Consider the following 16920-nt stretch of genomic DNA (forward strand, 5'->3'; position numbering starts at 1 on the left):
TTGGGATGTTATTTGTATTCTCTACAGTGGAGACAGACGCAAAACATCTGTTCAATTCGTCTGCCATTTCCTTATTTTCCATTATGAGTTCCCCAGACTCGCTCTGTGGAGGATCAACATTCACTTTACTTACCCTTATCCTCTTTAAATACCTGTAGACTCTTACTATCTGTTTTTATATTTCCAGCTCGCTTTCTCTCATACCCTAATTTCTCCCTCGTTATTTATTAAGCCCCTCTTTACTGTTTTTTATATTCTGTCCAGGCTTCTAACCTGCCCCTAATCTTCACAGAATTGCACACTTTTTCTTTTGAATTGATATTATCTTTAACTTCCTTAGTTAGCCACGGATGGTACATCCTTCCCCTAGAGTCTTTCTTTCTCACTGGAATGCATCTTCGGTGAGTATTCTGAAATATCTCCTTAAATGTCTGCCACTGCATCTCTCCTGACTTATCCCTTAACCTCATTGCCAAGTTCACTTCAGCCAGCTCTGTCTTCATACCCTTATAATTGCCCCTATTAAAGTTCAAAGCACTAGTCTCAGACCCACTCTTCTCTCCCTCAAACTGATTATGAAATTCAATGATCGCTGCTGCCTAGGGGAGCCTTCACTATGAGGTCATTCTTTAATCCTGTCTCGTTGCTAATTATCAGATCTAGTATAGCCTGCTCTGTGGTTAGCTATAGCACATGCTCCTCTAAGAAATTGCCCCAAAAAACATTCCATGAACTCATCTTCCAGGCAACCACCAATCTGACTGTCCAATCTATACGCCGATTAAAATCACCCACGATTATCACCGTAGCTTTCTCACAAGCCCCTATAATTTCTTGCCCCGTCCTACAGTGTGGTTACCGTTAGGTCACGTTGGTTGGCCCAGGAGATCGGACAGAACATAACCCCCTGCCCCTGCTCAATTTCTAATAGTGCCAGGGGGAGATGTGACATCAACCCAAGAGGGAAGTTTACATTACCAGCAGCGTTTGGAGAGACATCGCAGTGGATTTGCCGGCCGTCTCCAGGCAGTCTCCAGCCGCGGCTCCCACGGTTTGAGGGCTTCGGGCCGCATGCCCCAGCCGGATCAGCTCTTCCCCGATGTCGAGGTTCTGTGGGAGTGGGAGAGGGCGGAAGGTGAAATAGCCTTTCAACAGCTGCTGGACGGACTGCGGTTCAAGCTGGCCAGTCGTAGGTCTGGCGAGCAGTAGCGGAGAGGACATGATAAATTCGCTCCGACATCGTGGGGAGACAGAGAAAGGGCGGGGAGGTGCGATCAGTAGCACTCCCCCCACTTCAGATTCCAGGAACCATCCTCTAGGACGGGTGTGAGGTTTACTGTAATGGTAACCGGGATGAGGGATGAGTCAAGACCTGAGTAGATTCGAGCAGGGGAGGCTAAGAGGAGACTTGATAGAGGTGTCCAAAAATCAGGATGGGTTTAGATAACTCAAATGGAGAGAAATTGTTTCCCATTGCTGAAATCGAGAACCAGAGGACACAGGCTTTAAGGCGATTGGCAAAAGGGCCAGAGACGACATCAGGAAAATCTTGTTTATGCAACCAATGGTTAGGATCTAGGAGGCGCTGCCTGAAAGGGCGGTGGAAACAGATTGAATAGTTTAAAGAAAATGTTTTCAATATTACTGTGCGATATTGTGAAACAGGCTTGTGGGTGCGTGCATGTGTGTGTGACTAATTTAATTAGACTGAAGACAGTTAGACTGCAAGGTTTAAGTCAAAGGTTTGGTGTAAAGCAAGTATTTTTGAAGTGGAAATGGACAAGCTAAGATGGGATACAAGTAAATACAACAAGAATAGGGATTTGCATTGAGATAAATGAGGGGTTTAATTTTTAGCTGTTGGATTTCCAGGAGGTAAAAGGAAGTTTTACAACTGGCAAAGAGCATAAAGGAATAAAGCAAAATTATTAAGTTTATTTAAGGAAATATTGAAAGCTGTATGGTGTGTGGGGCCATATGATCTTGAAGATAGCCCTATGGAGGAAGAGGCAATCCCAGAGAAACGTCTGGTTGTTCCAGAAAGCAAGGTTTTGTTACAAGCCTTGGATTTCCATTGTCGAGTGAGAGGGAGAGAGAAGCTTGTGAAATACCTCCCTTACAGCAACAGTGGATACCTTGTGGTAACATTACTGGATGTTTTATCAATTAAGAATCTATATGGACTGTTGCCTGGAAAAGGGTGTTTATTTGAGAGTCTAGCTAAGTGGAAATCTTTTGGGGAATGCTATAAGCCTAGATTTAACTGTGTAACTGTAATCTTGTATGTTAAAGTTTTCCTTTATGTCAATAAATGTTTTAATTTAATATTTAAAAATCTCCAAAAGTGGTAGTGGAATCTTTACTTCTGACTTCAGTGCACATAGCTTCTCATAATACACACAAACTGCAAATCTGTTGGGATAGCCTGACCGAGTTTCCCTTTGGGAGTAGGTCAGCCCGGCAAATACCACCTCCCACGTCATAAAAAAATGAACTTTCAAAAGTGGAATTGGGCAACAAGTTGTGGGGCAATAGCAAAGGAGACTGCTGTTCAAAACGGCCGGCATACACTCGAAGGGCCACAGCGCCTCCTCCTGCCCTGTGTCAGTCCACGACAGTAATCCTGTGATCGCTGCTCCAAAGCACACCTCCCTGGGGCATTCCAGCTACTGATCACCACCGAGGCTCTCAAAGTTCATCAGTCTCCCAGTTTAAAGTCACACAAGAGGGCGACGGTCACTCCGGGGAAGATGTGCGGGGACCTTAGCCACGGCTGAAACAACGCACTGTGTAGCGCCCACTGCACCCCCCCACACCGCACCCCCCCACCCAAACCCCACCGGAGTGGGGGACGTTCCTTACCTTGTCATGGGTGCGGTCGAAGAGTTTCACCTGTGGCCTGGTGGCACCCCCACTCTGTGAGTAGCTACAGATACGAGCGAGTAGGCTCTTCCATTCGGCACAGTAGGTGAGGCTGTCGAAACAGTTCATCGCTTCATCCGACCACTCCTCCCCTGCAAGGGGCAGCACAGGGGCTCGGTCACTTCAAAATCAAGCTGCTTCCCCCACTACCTGCAGTACCGCCCAACCCCTACCCCCCTCCCCCCAACCACCCCCTCCCCCGCCCACCCTCCACCCCACCCCCCCTCCGCCCACCCCACACCCACCCCCCGCCCACCCCACCCCCCTCCCCCCAACCTGCCCCTCCGCCCACCCCACCCCCCTCCCCCCAACCTGCCCCTCCGCCCACACCACCCCCCTCCGCCCACCCCACCCCCACCCACCTTCCACCCCCACCCCACACCCACCTCCCCCCAACCTCCCCCTCCGCCCACCCCACCCCCACCCACCTTCCACCCCCACGCCCCCCTCCCCTCCTGCCCAACCCCCCACCCACCCCCAACACCCCGCCTACCCCACCCCCACCCCCCCTCCCACCCAACCCCCCCCTCCCCTCCTGCCCAACCCCCCACGCTCACCCCACACCCCTCGTAACGGCTGCATAGACTCCACTTGCCTGGATGAGTGCAGCTCCCACAACACCCAAGAAGCTGGACACCATCCAGGACAAAACAGCCCCACTTGATCGGCACCCCATCCACAAACATTCACTCCCTCCACCACCGACGCACAGTAGCAGCAGTGTGTGCACCATCTACAAGATGCACTGCAGCAACTCACCAAGGCTCCTTCTTCAACAGCACCTTCCAAACCCACCACCTCTACCGCCTCAGCATCACGAGAAAACCCGGGCTGACCTTGCTCCTCTCGAGCCCATGGCAAACGGAGGCCGATTGCTGCGCTCCAGCCTCTGTACTAGCCCAGGATGAGGCTGGAGGCTAACGACCACCCCCCCCAGCCGCTCGGGAATGCACCCAGCCCAGCGAGCCAGGGAGGCCCGAGGAGGGTGAAGCTATCGAGCGCCTCTGGTGCTCGAGGGGAGCATGTTAGTGCTGGGGGTGGGGGGGGGGAGATGGGTCACGTCCCATTTTATCCACCCCTCCCCATCAGGGAACACTCCCAGGTCAAGGAGCAAAGCTAAACACCCACGACACTGTTAACACGAGAGCCGCCTGGCCTCCTGGAGTTGGGGGTAGGATAAGGAAATGGAGTTGAGGTGGACCAGCCTCGATCTTATCGAAAGGTGCAGCAGACTCGAGGGGCTGCATTGCATAAAACGACCCCATTAGGACCCTCAGGCAGCGCGGCTGAATTCTCACTCAAGCAACTCGCCCTCGTCTGTGAGCTGCTCGGACCCCACCGCCCCCGGATCCCCACGCGGTAAGCAGAGCGGCTGGATTCTGAAACTCACCGGCTGGCTGGATTCCATCCAGACTGCACTCCACAGCTTGGAACGGGAGGCTCAAGAAATCGCTCCTGCAAGCAGACCAGGGGGGAAACCGTTACCCGGATTCAAGCTGGAGATTCAGGTGTCTCGTGGAGAATGGGGGGTGGGGACGAGGGAAACAGGGGTGGGGGAAGTCTAGAGTGCACAGGCTGGGGGCATGGTGCACAGGATAGTGGGAGGAGGGGCCTGCACACTCCATGTGGGGGGGGGAACCTTCTGACTTGCAGATGACAGTGTCACTCTCCAGCCAAGCTGAGGAGTGTGGGCTTTACATGCGCCAGTCTCCAGTGTGCGCAGCGCAACGTTACAGTGGAGGTGGTGACTCGTGGCCTGCACAGGACAGTGGGAACGAGCCCGGGTGTATAAAGTATTAACCCATCCTCGCTTCAAAGGCAACCGGGGCAGTGGGGCCACAGAGAAACGGTTTCTTGGTCAGGAGATCATCGGGAGCTAACTGCAGGGGAATAGAGTCAACGTGACTGGTTTCCAGGATAAATGGGACTGTCCTGTAGTGATGGGGTCCCAGTCACTCCGGGGAAGGAGGGAGGAGATAGGGTGGAGGCGACACCACACTGACCTCAGGATCTGCAGCTTCCCAATGGGAATCTCGCCGTTGTCGCCATAATCCACGTAGTAGAGGTCGGCATTGCCACTCTCCAGGAAGCCCAGCACGCGCGCCCGGTACCAAGAGTTGTCTCCTTGGAAGGGGGCGGCCACGATGTCACCCAGCTTCGGGGTGAAGTCTTCCCCCTGAGTAAATTTGGTAAGGGTAGGGTTAATCAGATGGTAAGGGATAGAGGAGGGAAAAGAGAGAGAGAGAGAGAGAGAGAGGAGATGAGGAAGAACAGACGTCCTAAAGCACCTTACAGCTAAAACGTGGCAGCCAATTTGCACACAGCAAGCTCCCACAAACAGTGATGAGATAATGACTCAGACCGCCTCTGTTTTTTTTTTAGTGATGTTGGTCGAGGGGTAAATACCGGCCCCAGGACACCAGAACGAACTCTTCCCCCAACCCTGCTCTTCTTCCAATAATGGCCGTGGGATCTTTTACCCCTGCCTGAGGGAGCAGACGGGGGACTCAGTTTAACGTCCCACGAAAGACGGGCCCCTCCGACAGTGCGGCACTCCCTCAGTACTGAGGCTGGGGTGTACTGAGGATTGTGTGTTCTAGGGCGAGGCTCGAAACCACGGCTTTGAGGCGAGAGAGAGAGAGAGAGGCAGCCACCCACCGAGCTGTGACGGACGTTGAAAGGAAGTTGCTGTCACTTCAGTGGGGGTGCCACACAGGCTGTAAAACACTGATGTCTCACGACAGGCGCTAGGAGGGGGAAAACTTTTCCTGTGCTACCGCACCCCCCACCCACCCCCACAACTCTTCCTTTACCACCTGCACTCACCATCGCACTGAAAACGCTATAATACCGAGACATCTCGTAGGTCAGGTTGTCAAGTTGAAGGCACCTGGAGCCCAGGATCTGGATCCAGAAATGACTTGGGTTCTCGGAAGCCGAGATGTAAACTTCCAAATGCTCGTCCGCGAGGAAGCTGAAATCGGGGCTGGGAACTGCGGGCGATGGAGGTGGGGAGGGGGTGGAAGGAAGGAAGGAGAGAGAGGGAGAGTGCAGGGTTTCACAAGGCAGGACGAGGGAGAGAAGGCAGAAAGAGCGACTGGTTAATGAAGCAGAGGCAACGTGAGGAAAAGCGTTTTTTGTTTTACACAAGCGTTTAGAAAGTGGAGTGCGATAGGAGGGTGGAAGCAGGTTCAATTGGAGCCTCAAAAAGAGCGTTGGATCAAAAATGAAAACGCAAAGGAGGACATGTTGTAGGAATGTTGTGGGGGAGGGGGAGGTGAGGAAACAAAAACTGGGACTAACTGGGTTAATCTTCGAAAGAGCCAGTGCAGGCTCAATGGGCTGAATGGCCTCCTTCTGTGCTGTACTATTCTTTATGGTTGCATATCCCACAAACAGGCTATTCGGCCTTGCTGGCTTCACAGGACGTGTCTACTTCACCCCAGTTGGAGGTGAGGTGATGCCATTTTAACTAGGTGGGCAGTTAGGGAGACACTAAATCGCTGGTCCCTACCCTCGAATTTGGACACCAGGTCTGAGTGGTTTCTGAGCTCGCTATCTTTCTCAGACGCTGCCTCCTCCTCCTGTTCCACGACGAGGCTGGGGTTCGTCTTGTGATCCAGCTCGCCTTCACTGGCATCCAGCACCCAGTCTCCACTCTCGCTTGCTGGCGACGCCACACTCCCCTCTCCTGAGTGGACGGGCGATGGTGGCTCCGTCCGTGTGCCGATGGGCTGCTTGCGCTGCCTCCTCCTGGCAGCCGAGGAGGCCAGCTTCTGGCGGAAAGCCTCCTCCTCACCCACCTTGGCCACGATCAGGGCCTGTAAAAGAAAAAAAGGCTGATTCAGCATGAGAGGAAGCGAGGGAGAGCGAGAGCGGGAGGGAGGTAGAGAGAGAGAGGGAAAGGGAGGGAGAGAGGGAGGGAGGGAGAGGGAGAGGGGTTGCGGGGAGGGTGAGAGCGAGACACTTCAATGGCACAGAAGCTGCGATTGCTTTTTTTTGGAAGTTCTATCCTGGAATTCTTCCTTAATAAAAAGCGGACACCCAGCTCTCTCACAGAACAGGAACAATCCCTGCTTCACTGATCACAGCCAGGGTAACAACTCAACGCAAAGGCCCAGGTTTAATCTCCCTGTTCACCTCTAACCCGGGTCTAGGAATAATTTTTCACATTCATTCTCGGGGCGGCTAGCCCTGGATTTATTGCCCATCGCTACTTCCCGCCAGTCCATGTGGTGTAGGTACACCCACAGTGCTGTTAGGGAGTTCCAGGGTTTTGACCCAGCGACAGTGAAGGAACGGCCGATATGTTTCCAAGTCAGGATGGTGAGTGGCTCGGAGGGGAACTTGCCGGTGGTGGTGTTCCCCATGTGTCTGCTGCCCTTGTCCTCTAGGTGGTAGAGGTCACGGGTTTAGAAGGTGCTGTCAAAGGAGCCTTGGTGAGTTGCTGCAGTGCATCTTGTAGATGGCACACACCCTGCTGCTACTGAGCATCGGTGGTGGAGGGAGTGAATGTTTAAGATGAATGGTCTCAGGCTCTTGCCCCTCAACCCAACTCTTAAACCAGCCTCTTCGCCACCCAAGAGTAACACCGAAGGGCATCGACTAGTGTCCAATAAAAAAACAAACGTAGGTGCACAAACTTACTTTGGCTGAAGCCACCTCTTGCCTCGTGCCACTGATCCTGACCGAGCGGCTCATGTCCAGAAGCAGCTTGCCAGTCTCCTCGCACACAATCTTTGCTCCCGTGCTTCGACATATCTCCCGGATACTCTCACCTCCGCGGCCTGGGGCCAGACAAACACCGTTACAGCTCACAGCAGCCCGCTCAAACTTTTCACCTCAGACATAGAATCAAACAGCACAGGAGGAGGGCCTTCAGCCCATCCTGCTTGTACTGGCTCTACCCCAATGAGTCCCCACTCTACCCTCACCCCACAGCTCTGCAAGTACCCCTTCAAGTATTTATCGGATTCCCCCCCTTTTGAAAGTACCTATTGAATCTGCTTCCACCGCCCTTTCAGGCAGCGCCTTCCAGATCACAACAACTCGCTCAGTTAAAAAATAAATTCTCCTCATCTCCCCCTCTGGTTCTTTTCCCGATTCTCTTCAATCTGTGTCCCCCTCTGGTTACCGACCCTCCTGTCCAGTGGAAACAGTTTCTCCTTATTCACTCTGTCCAAATCCCTTCATTATTCTGAACGCCTCGATTCAATCTCCCCCTTAACCATCTCTGCTCTAAGGAGCAAAATCCCAGCTTCTCCCAGTCTCTCTAGTGCAAAGTGACGATGTGTATTCCTTTCTGATGAACCCAGAATATTACTTTAAGGGGGTCAGCCGTGACTTCAGTGGGAAGCTCTCCCGCCTCAGAGTCTGAACGACCTGGGTTCAAGACCCACTCCAGGGAGCGAGCACAAAATCCACCACTCCGGGTGCTAGCCGAGGGAGCGCTGCACTGCCGCGCAGAGGGGATGCCACACTACTGTTAAAACCGAGGTCCCATCTGCCCTCTCGGGTGGAAGTAACTTAAGGACGTTACTTTTGAAGAAAAGCAGGGAATAGATGTTTGGTCGTGCAGGACTCGAGTATTGCTGGAAAAAAAGAGACACGCTGTCTAAGCTTTTGGTCTTGCACCCATCAGGACAAATTCGCAAGAATACCAAATCTCAAAGGGAACAACAATTTATACTGCATGAGAAGAGAGTGCTGATTGGTTAAGGTGTTGCCCCAGCTTGCTAGTAGCTACATATGTTCTTACGCAGGGACCTGCCCTCTGCAACCAAAAGGAACATGTCCAGGTATTGTATTAAGCAGAAGCGTGAGGGGGCAATAGCTCCCTGGTGAGTTCGCCATGACAATGCCTTGACCAGAGTCCACTTGCCAGCCAACCAACCAGTCCTTGAGATGGGCATTACCTATAATCCGTCCCACCGCTCGATGGGGAACCCGCAGTTCCTCGGTGATCTTGACACTCTCGGCCAGGAGCTGGTGAATGGCGACCTTGGCCTTGCACACTTGCACCGGTGACCCGATGATGGTGAGCAGTCGCTCGGCAGTCCCCTCGAGGCCACCCATCTCCTCGCTGGCCTCCACTTCGATTCGGGCTCCCGTCTCCTTCCGAAGCTTAGGGTGTGGAGAGGGGGGGGCGGGGGGGAGAGAGAGAAAGTCTGAGACAAGTTAAAAAGGGATCCCAGTGAAGGTGGGGGCGGCGGTGAGTGGGGGAGCCCTCACTTGGCACAAGAACACTATTGGAGCAGGGGGTGGCCATTCGGCCCCTCGAACCAGAGTCTGCTCCACCATTCAACAAGGTCGTGGCTGATCTTCTACTACAACTGCGCTTTTCCACCCTTTTTGTGCCAAAAAAAATCTAACGAGAATATAGTTCGCCAGTTCAGATGCACGCTGGCATAACTTGCAAAGTTAAGAGTCGACCACATTGCTGTGGGTCTGGAGTCCAACGGAGGTCAGACTGGGTAAGGATGGCAGATTTCCTTCCCTAAAGGAGATTTAGTGCACCAGATGGGTTTTGTTTTTAATGACAATCCCGTAGTTTCATGATAACTATTAATGGCACAACCATTTTATTCCAGATTTACGAATTAAAGTGAATTTAAATTTCCGCGCTGTGGTGGGATTTGAACCATGTCTCCACACAGTCATACGGACTGGAACCGTTAACCCTGTCTTCCTCTTCACAGTAGCTGTCAGACCTGCTGAGTTTTTCCAGCAATTTTTGTTTCATGTCTCCACAGCATTAGTTTTGAACCTCCAGGTTTCTACTCCAGCAACATTAGCAGCATGAAGAATGTGCGCGTACTAGGCAAAAAAAAAACTTTACAATAGGATAGTCTGCTGGTGCCTTTTGGTGGGAAGAATAAGGTGGGGAGAGAGTCTTGTCTAGCTTGGAAACTAAGTCTGAACGGGGTAAAGGAACAGAGACATTTAGTAGCATAGGCACACACAGCGCTATAACCAGCCATGCAGGTTAGTAAAGACGCTTGCATTTATATACAAACATACAAACTAGGAGCAGGAGTAGGCCACTCGAGCCTGCTTCACCATTCCATAAGATCGTGGCTGATCTGATTGTAACCTCAAGTCCACATTCCCGCCCACCCCCGATAACCTTTCACCCCCTTGTTCATCAAGACTCTATCTACCTCTGCCTTAAAAATATTCGAAGACTCTGCTTCCACCGCCTTTTCAGGAAGAGAGTTCCAAAGACTCACGACCCTCAGAAAAATTTCTTCTCATCTCTGCCCTAAATGGGCGACCCCCTTATTTTTAAACAGTGACCCCCCCCTAGTTCTAGATTCTCCCACAAGAGGAAACATCCTCTCCACATCCACCCTGTCAAGACCCCTCAGGATCTTATATGTTTCAATCAAGTCGCCTCTTACTCTTCTAAACTCCAGTGGATACAAACCCAGCCTGTCCAACCTTTCCTCATAAGATAACCCGCCCATTCCAGGTATTAGCCTGGTGAACCTTCTCTGAACTGCTTCTAACGCATTTACATCCTTCCTTAAATAAGGTGACCAATACTGTACACAATACTCCAGATGCGGTCTCACCAATGCCCTGTACAACTGAAGCATAACCTCCCTACTTTTGTATTCAATTCCCCTCCCAATAAATGATTACATTCTATTAGCTTTCCTAATTACCTGCTGTACCTGCAAACTAACCTTTCGTGGTTCATGCACTAGGACACCCAGATCCCTTGGGATCTCAGAGCCCTGCAATCTCTCACCATATAGATAATATGCTTCTCTTTTATTCAAAACGGACAGCGCCTTTCACAGCCACCAGGCACTTTACAGCCAACCAAATGCTTTTTGAAGTGTTTTTTAAAAAAATTCATTCATAGGATGAGGGCACCACTGGCCAGGCCAGCATTTATTGCCCATCCCCAATTACCCTTGCTCAGAGGGACAGTTAAGAGTCAACCACATGGCTGTGGTAAAAACAAAAAGCTAAAAGCTACTGCGGATGCTGGAAATCCAAAACAAAACAAAAACAGAATTACCTGGAAAAACTCAGCAAGTCTGGCAGCATCAGCGGAGAAGAAATCAGTTAACGTTTCGAGCCTCCATGGCCCTTCGGCAGAACTGCAGCATAGTTTCAACAAGGGAGAAATATAAATTGGTTTAAGGTGGGGGGGGTGGAAGAGACACATTGAGGGTGTGGTGTGAGCAGATAATCCAAAGATGTCACAGACAAAAGGGTCAAAGAGGTGTTGAAGGTGGTGGTCTTTGTCTGAGAAAAGTGCTAATTAAGAATGGAAAACAGGATATTCAAAGTACAGCTCTAGTGGGGGTGGGGTGGAAAGACTAAAGGTTTTAGTTTTAGATTTAAAAATAATGGAAATAGGTGGGGAAAGAAGAATCTATATAAATTATTGAAAAAAACGGGTGGGGGGGGGGAAAAGAAACGGGGTGGGGATGGGGGGAGGGGGAGTTTAAGATCTGAAGTTGTTGAATTCAATATTCAGCCCAGAGGGCTGTAAAGTGCCTAGTCGGAAGATGAGGTGCTGTTCCTCCAGTTTGCGTTGGGCTTCACTGGAACAATGCAGCAAGCCAAGGACAGACATGTTGGCAAGAGAACAGGGTGGAGTGTTAAAATGGCAAGCGACATGGAGGTTTGGGTCTTTCTTGCGGACAGACCGCAGGTGTTCCGCAAAACGGTCGCCCAGTTTGCGTTTGGTCTCTCCAATGTAGAGGAGACCGCATTGGGAGCAACGAATGCAGTAGACTAAGTTAGGGGAAATGCAAGTGAAATGCTGCTTCACTTGAAAGGAGTGTTTGGGCCCTTGGACGGTGAGGAGAGAGGAAGTGAAGGGGCAGGTGTTGCATCTTCTGCGTGACTGTCTCCGTCTCCGACTCACCCCACGTGGATTTCAACTGAAATTCCATCCCTCGTTTCGAACCCACCCAGGATTACAGGTATCTCCGGGACATAAAACGTTTCTCGGACTGCTGTTCCCGTCGCATTCTGAGATCCACACTCAGTGCCATGCGCCGCCATATGAACACACTCGACCTCTCCCTCCAGCAGCACCGCCGCACCCTTCTTCAAAGCTGCCCGTGCCCCCAGTTTCATTTTATTCTTCGCCTCATCCGTCGCCTCAACAAGAAACTTTTTCTCTTTCTCTCAAGTGCTAAGGAACGCAAGCTCCAGCAACTCATTGACTCCAACACCCATCTGGGACCCTCCACCCCTGCTTGTCCCTCCGTCCTCACCCCATCTTCCAATCCCAGCCCCAGCCGCGTATTCACTATACCCCCCGACCTTCCCCTCTCCGATGCTGAACGTTCAGTGCTCAGCAAAGGACTTAGTTTCATACCCTTACGCCCTCATCTCAATGAATTTCGGGCTCGGCATGATGCTGAACTCTTCTTCCGCCGTCTTCGTCTCCGTGCTCACTTCTTTGGGCAGGAGTCCTCTCCCCGTTCAACGGATCCTTTTACCCACCTCCAATATTCTCCCTCCACTTGGACCCCTCCCTCTGGATTCTTACCTTCTCTTGATCTTTTCATTGAGAACTGTCGGCGTGACATCAGTCGTCTCAATTTCTCTGCCCCTCTCACCCATTCTAACCTGTCTCTCTCTGAACTCACTGCACTCCGTTCTCTCAGGTCCAACCCCAACATTGTCATCAAACCCGCTGACAAGGGTGGTACTGTTGTTGTCTGGCGCATTGACCTCTACCTCGCGGAGGCTGAGCGTCAACTCGCAGACGTTTCCTCCTACCTCTCCCTGGACCATGACCCCACCACAGAACATCAAGCCATTGTTTCCAGGACCGTCACTGACCTCATCTCCTCTGGAGATCTTCCTCCCACAGCTTCCAACTTGATAGTCGCCCAACCTCGGACGGCCCGCTTCTACCTCCTACCCAAAATCCACAAACAGAACTGTCCTGGCAGACCGATCGTGTCAGCCTGTTCCTGCCCCACGGAACTCATTTCTCGTTATCTTGACTCCCTTCTCTCTCCCCTTGTCCAGTCCCTTCCCACCTACATCCGTGATTCCTCTGACACCTTACGTCACATCAACAATTTCCAGTTCCCTGGCCCCAACCGCTTCCTCTTCACCATGGATGTCCAATCCCTCTACACCTCCATCCCCCACCAGGATGGTCTGAGGGCCCCTAGCTTCTTCCTTGAACAGAGGCCCCAACAATCCCCATCCACCACTACTCTCCTCCGTCTGGCTGAACTTGTTCTCACACTGAACAATTTCTCCTTTAACTCCTCTCACTTCCTCCAAATAAAAGGTGTGGCTATGGGTACCCGCATGGGCCCCAGCTATGCCTGTCTCTTTATGGGGTATGTGGAACATTCCTTGTTCCAGTCCTACTCCGGCCCCCTCCCACAACTCTTTCTCCGGTACATCGATGATTACTTCGGTGCTGCTTCATGCTCTCGTCGGGACCTGGAAAAATTTATTAATTTTGCTTCCAATCTCCACCCATCAGCTTCACATGGTCCATCTCTGACACTTCTCTTCCCTTCCTTGACCTCTCTGTCTCAATTTCTGATGATAGACTGTCCACCAATATCCATTACAAGCCTACCGACTCCCACAGCTACCTCGACTACAGCTCCTCACACCCCGCTTCCTGTAAAGACTCCATCCCATTCTCTCAGTTCCTTCGCCTCCGTCGCATCTGTTCTGATGACGCTACCTTCAAAAACAGCTCCTCTGACATGTCCTCCTTCTTCCTTAACCAGGTTTTCCATCCACGGTCATTGACAGGGCCCTCAACCGTGTCCGGCCCATATCCCGCGCATCCTCCCTCACGCCTTCTCCTCCTTCCCAGAAACATGATAGGGTCCCCCTTGTCCTCACTTATCACCCCACCAGCCTCCGCATTCAAAGGATCATCCTCCGCCATTTCCGCCAACTCCAGCATGATGCCACCACCAAACACATCTTCCCTTCACCCCCCTTGACGGCATTCCGTAGGGATCGTTCCCTCCGGGACACCCTGGTCCACTCCTCCATCACCCCCTACTCCTCAACCCCCACTTATGGCACCTCCCCATGCCCACGCAGAAGATGCAACACCTGCCTCTTCACTTCCTCTCTCCTCACCGTCCAAGGGCCCAAACACTCCTTTCAAGTGAAGCAGCATTTCACTTGCATTTCCCCTAACTTAGTCTACTGCATTCGTTGTTCCCAATGCGGTCTCCTCTACATTGGAGAGACCAAACGCAAACTGGGCGACCGTTTTGCGGAACACCTGCGGTCTGTCCGCAAGAAAGACCCAAACCTCCCTGTCGCTTGCCATTTTAACACTCCACCCTGTTCTCTTGCCAACATGTCTGTCCTTGGCTTGCTGCATTGTTCCAGTGAAGCCCAACGCAAACTGGAGGAACAGCACCTCATCTTCCGACTAGGCACTTTACAGCCCTCTGGGCTGAATATTGAATTCAACAACTTCAGATCTTAAACTCCCCCTCCCCCCATCCCCACCCCGTTTCTTTTCCCCCCCCACCCGTTTTTTTCAATAATTTATATAGATTCTTCTTTCCCCACCTATTTCCATTATTTTTAAATCTAAAACTAAAACCTTTAGTCTTTCCACCCCACCCCAACTAGAGCTGTACTTTGAATATCCTGTTTTCCATTCTTAATTAGCACTTTTCTCAAAGACCACCACCTTCAACACCTCTTTGACCCTTTTGTCTGTGACATCTTTGGATTATCTGCTCACACCACACCCTCAATGTGTCTCTTCCACCCCCCCCACCTTAAGCCAATTTATATTTCTCCCTTGTTGAAACTATGCTGCAGTTCTGCCGAAGGGCCATGGAGGCTCGAAACGTTAACTGATTTCTTCTCCGCCGATGCTGCCAGACTTGCTGAGTTTTTCCAGGTAATTCTGTTTTTGTTTTGTTTCACATGGCTGTGGGTCTGGAGTCACATGTAGGGCCAGACCAGGTAAGGACAGCAAATTCCCTTCCCTAAAGGGGCATTAGTGACCCAGATGGGTTTTTACGACAATTGGATGATAGTTTCATGGTCACCAGCTTTAATAATGGAGCTCAGCTGCCATGGTGGGATTTGAGTCCACGCCCCCAGGGCATTAGAGCTGGCTCTCTGGATTACTAGTTACCACTAGGCCGTCGCCTCACCAGTGCTGGGGGGGAACTCATGAATTCAATGCTCACCTGTTTAATGGTGGAACCCTGCCGCCCGATGATGATCTTCACAGCATCTCGAGGGACTTTCATGTCCATTGCAATCTGATCGTCGCCAACCAGCACACAGTGCTCATCTAACATCAGAAAACACAAGACCCAGTCAGGGCAGGGCACAGGCTACCCTCAAAATACCGCACGCGAATGGAGAGAGACAGGCCATTTGCAGTCAGTCAGGGCTGTGACCTAGAAGGCGCTGCCTGAAAGGGCGGCAGAAGCACATTCAATAGGAACTTTCAAAAAGGGGGAGAAATCGGATAAATACCTGAAGGGGAAAGATTTGCAGGGCAGTGGGGGAAAAAGGGCGGAGGGACTAATTGGACAGCTCTTTCAAAGAGCTAGCACAGGTAGGATGGGCGGAACGGCTTCTTTTTTTGGTCCCTAAGCCTCGAAGAATTTGCATCTGCTGCTCCGCTGGAGGTGCCTGTCCAACTCCGAGGCAGGAAACTGGGAAAGGGACGCACGCAGTAATCGAGGCGCACTGGGCGCGCTCCATCCTTACCTCGCTTCTCCCGGTACCTCCTGTACAATATATACACGGCAACGGCACTGGCTGGGATCCCAACCATCAGCATTGCCTTCTGTGTTGCTGTGAGGCTACGCCAGGCACTTCCCCCTGACATCTTTCCCACGTGCCGTCTAGCCCGGGACCCTCCTGTGGGAAAATAAATCCACGTGAGAAAGGGAGCCACGACAATCGACGCTGCGGAATGCAGAGACTGTGCCCCCAGAGAAACAGAGGTACACCGCTCGGATTCCAGTGATGTGTCACCACCACCACCACTGCCCCCCCCTCCCCCCACCCCCGGCCTCCTGAGGCTGGTCTGATGAAAGTGTTTCACATGAAAATGCTGGGGGACAATTGGAGCTTTCAAGACGCTGCTCTTCCTGTCCCTCATCCCAATACCTCGACGTTTCCCGATCCCACCCAGGCATCACCGTCTGTTCCCTGGATCCTTCCTGACACAGTTCCTCCCCCCATTGCTTCGAAGCCACTCTCTCTCTCCCACCCCACTTCGCCCACATCCTCTCTCTCTCAACTCCCACCGCTTCCCCACCACTCCCCCCTTAATATCTAAACACCATCTTCATTGCCCCAGCACTTCTCCCCATTGCCGCTCCTCCTCATTACACCCATTCTCCCTCTGCCCCCTCGTCCCTCAACCACTGCCCCCCAATCTTGCCCCTCATGTCCCGCCTCCCCGTTGTCACCACCCTGTCCTCTAACCTCCTCCCCCATTTCCCCCCTCCTCTCCCCTCCGCTATTGCCACCCCTCCTGCATTGCACCGTCGTCCCCTCTCCCCTGCATCCCTCACCACCACCCCCTCACCCGCTTACAACCCATCACTTTGCCCCTCTTCCCCATTTCACCCACCCCTTTACCCCTCTTCCCTCCTTGCACACCACCCCCTTTGCCCCTCTTCATGCATGGCAGCTCACGCCATCGGCCACTGACCGTTGCAATTAACCCTTGCCCTTCCCCCTGTGCCTCTCCCTAACCCCTCTGCGTCCCCACCCTGTCCCATTTTGCCCCCCTCCCCCCGGCACATCTAACCCATTCCCCTTTGCCCCTCATGCCCCCTCCCAGCTTGCACATCAGCCCCCTCTCCTCCCTGCACCCCGACCCCCCCTCTCCCCCCTGCACCGCGACCCCCCCTCTCCCCCCCTGCACCCCGACCCCCCCTCTCCCCCCCTGCACCCCGACCCCCCCTCTCCCCCCCTGCACCCCGACCCCCCCTCTCCCCCCCTGCACCCCGACCCCCCCTCTCCCCCCCTGCACCCCGACCC

At 52.4% G+C, this 16920-nt stretch overlaps 1 protein-coding gene across 1 annotated transcript; it reads right to left on the reverse strand.

Annotated features, from left to right (window-relative positions):
• Positions 1–318: 318 nt before the first annotated feature.
• tdrkh (tudor and KH domain containing) lies at positions 319–15841 on the reverse strand. Its single transcript, XM_078534150.1, has 10 exons — positions 15634–15841; positions 15102–15208; positions 8838–9045; positions 7570–7709; positions 6437–6743; positions 5749–5915; positions 4926–5098; positions 4313–4377; positions 2863–3014; positions 319–1110 (listed from the first exon to the last, which is right to left on the reverse strand). Exons 1-10 carry the CDS (start codon positions 15752–15754, stop codon positions 970–972), a joined length of 1581 nt encoding a protein of 526 aa, XP_078390276.1. The 5' UTR covers positions 15755–15841; the 3' UTR covers positions 319–969.
• Positions 15842–16920: the final 1079 nt, after the last annotated feature.

Source organism: Cetorhinus maximus, chromosome 36 (genome assembly GCF_964194155.1).
Source record: "Cetorhinus maximus chromosome 36, sCetMax3.hap1.1, whole genome shotgun sequence".
Taxonomy (NCBI): Eukaryota; Metazoa; Chordata; class Chondrichthyes; order Lamniformes; family Cetorhinidae; genus Cetorhinus; species Cetorhinus maximus.

What these genes read in the sequence shown, in the direction of transcription:
- tdrkh (XM_078534150.1), bottom strand. Translation starts at nt 15,754, where the DNA reads ATGTCAGGGGGAAGTGCCTGGCGTAGCCTCACAGCAACACAGAAGGCA. An exon ending in AAGAGGTGGCTTCAGCCAAA is followed by an intron (nt 6,744 to 7,569) that starts GTAAGTTTGTGC and finishes TTTCTTTTACAG; the next exon opens with GCCCTGATCGTGGCCAAGGT. An exon ending in CCTGGTGTCCAAATTCGAGG is followed by an intron (nt 5,916 to 6,436) that starts GTAGGGACCAGC and finishes CATCGCCCGCAG; the next exon opens with TTCCCAGCCCCGATTTCAGC.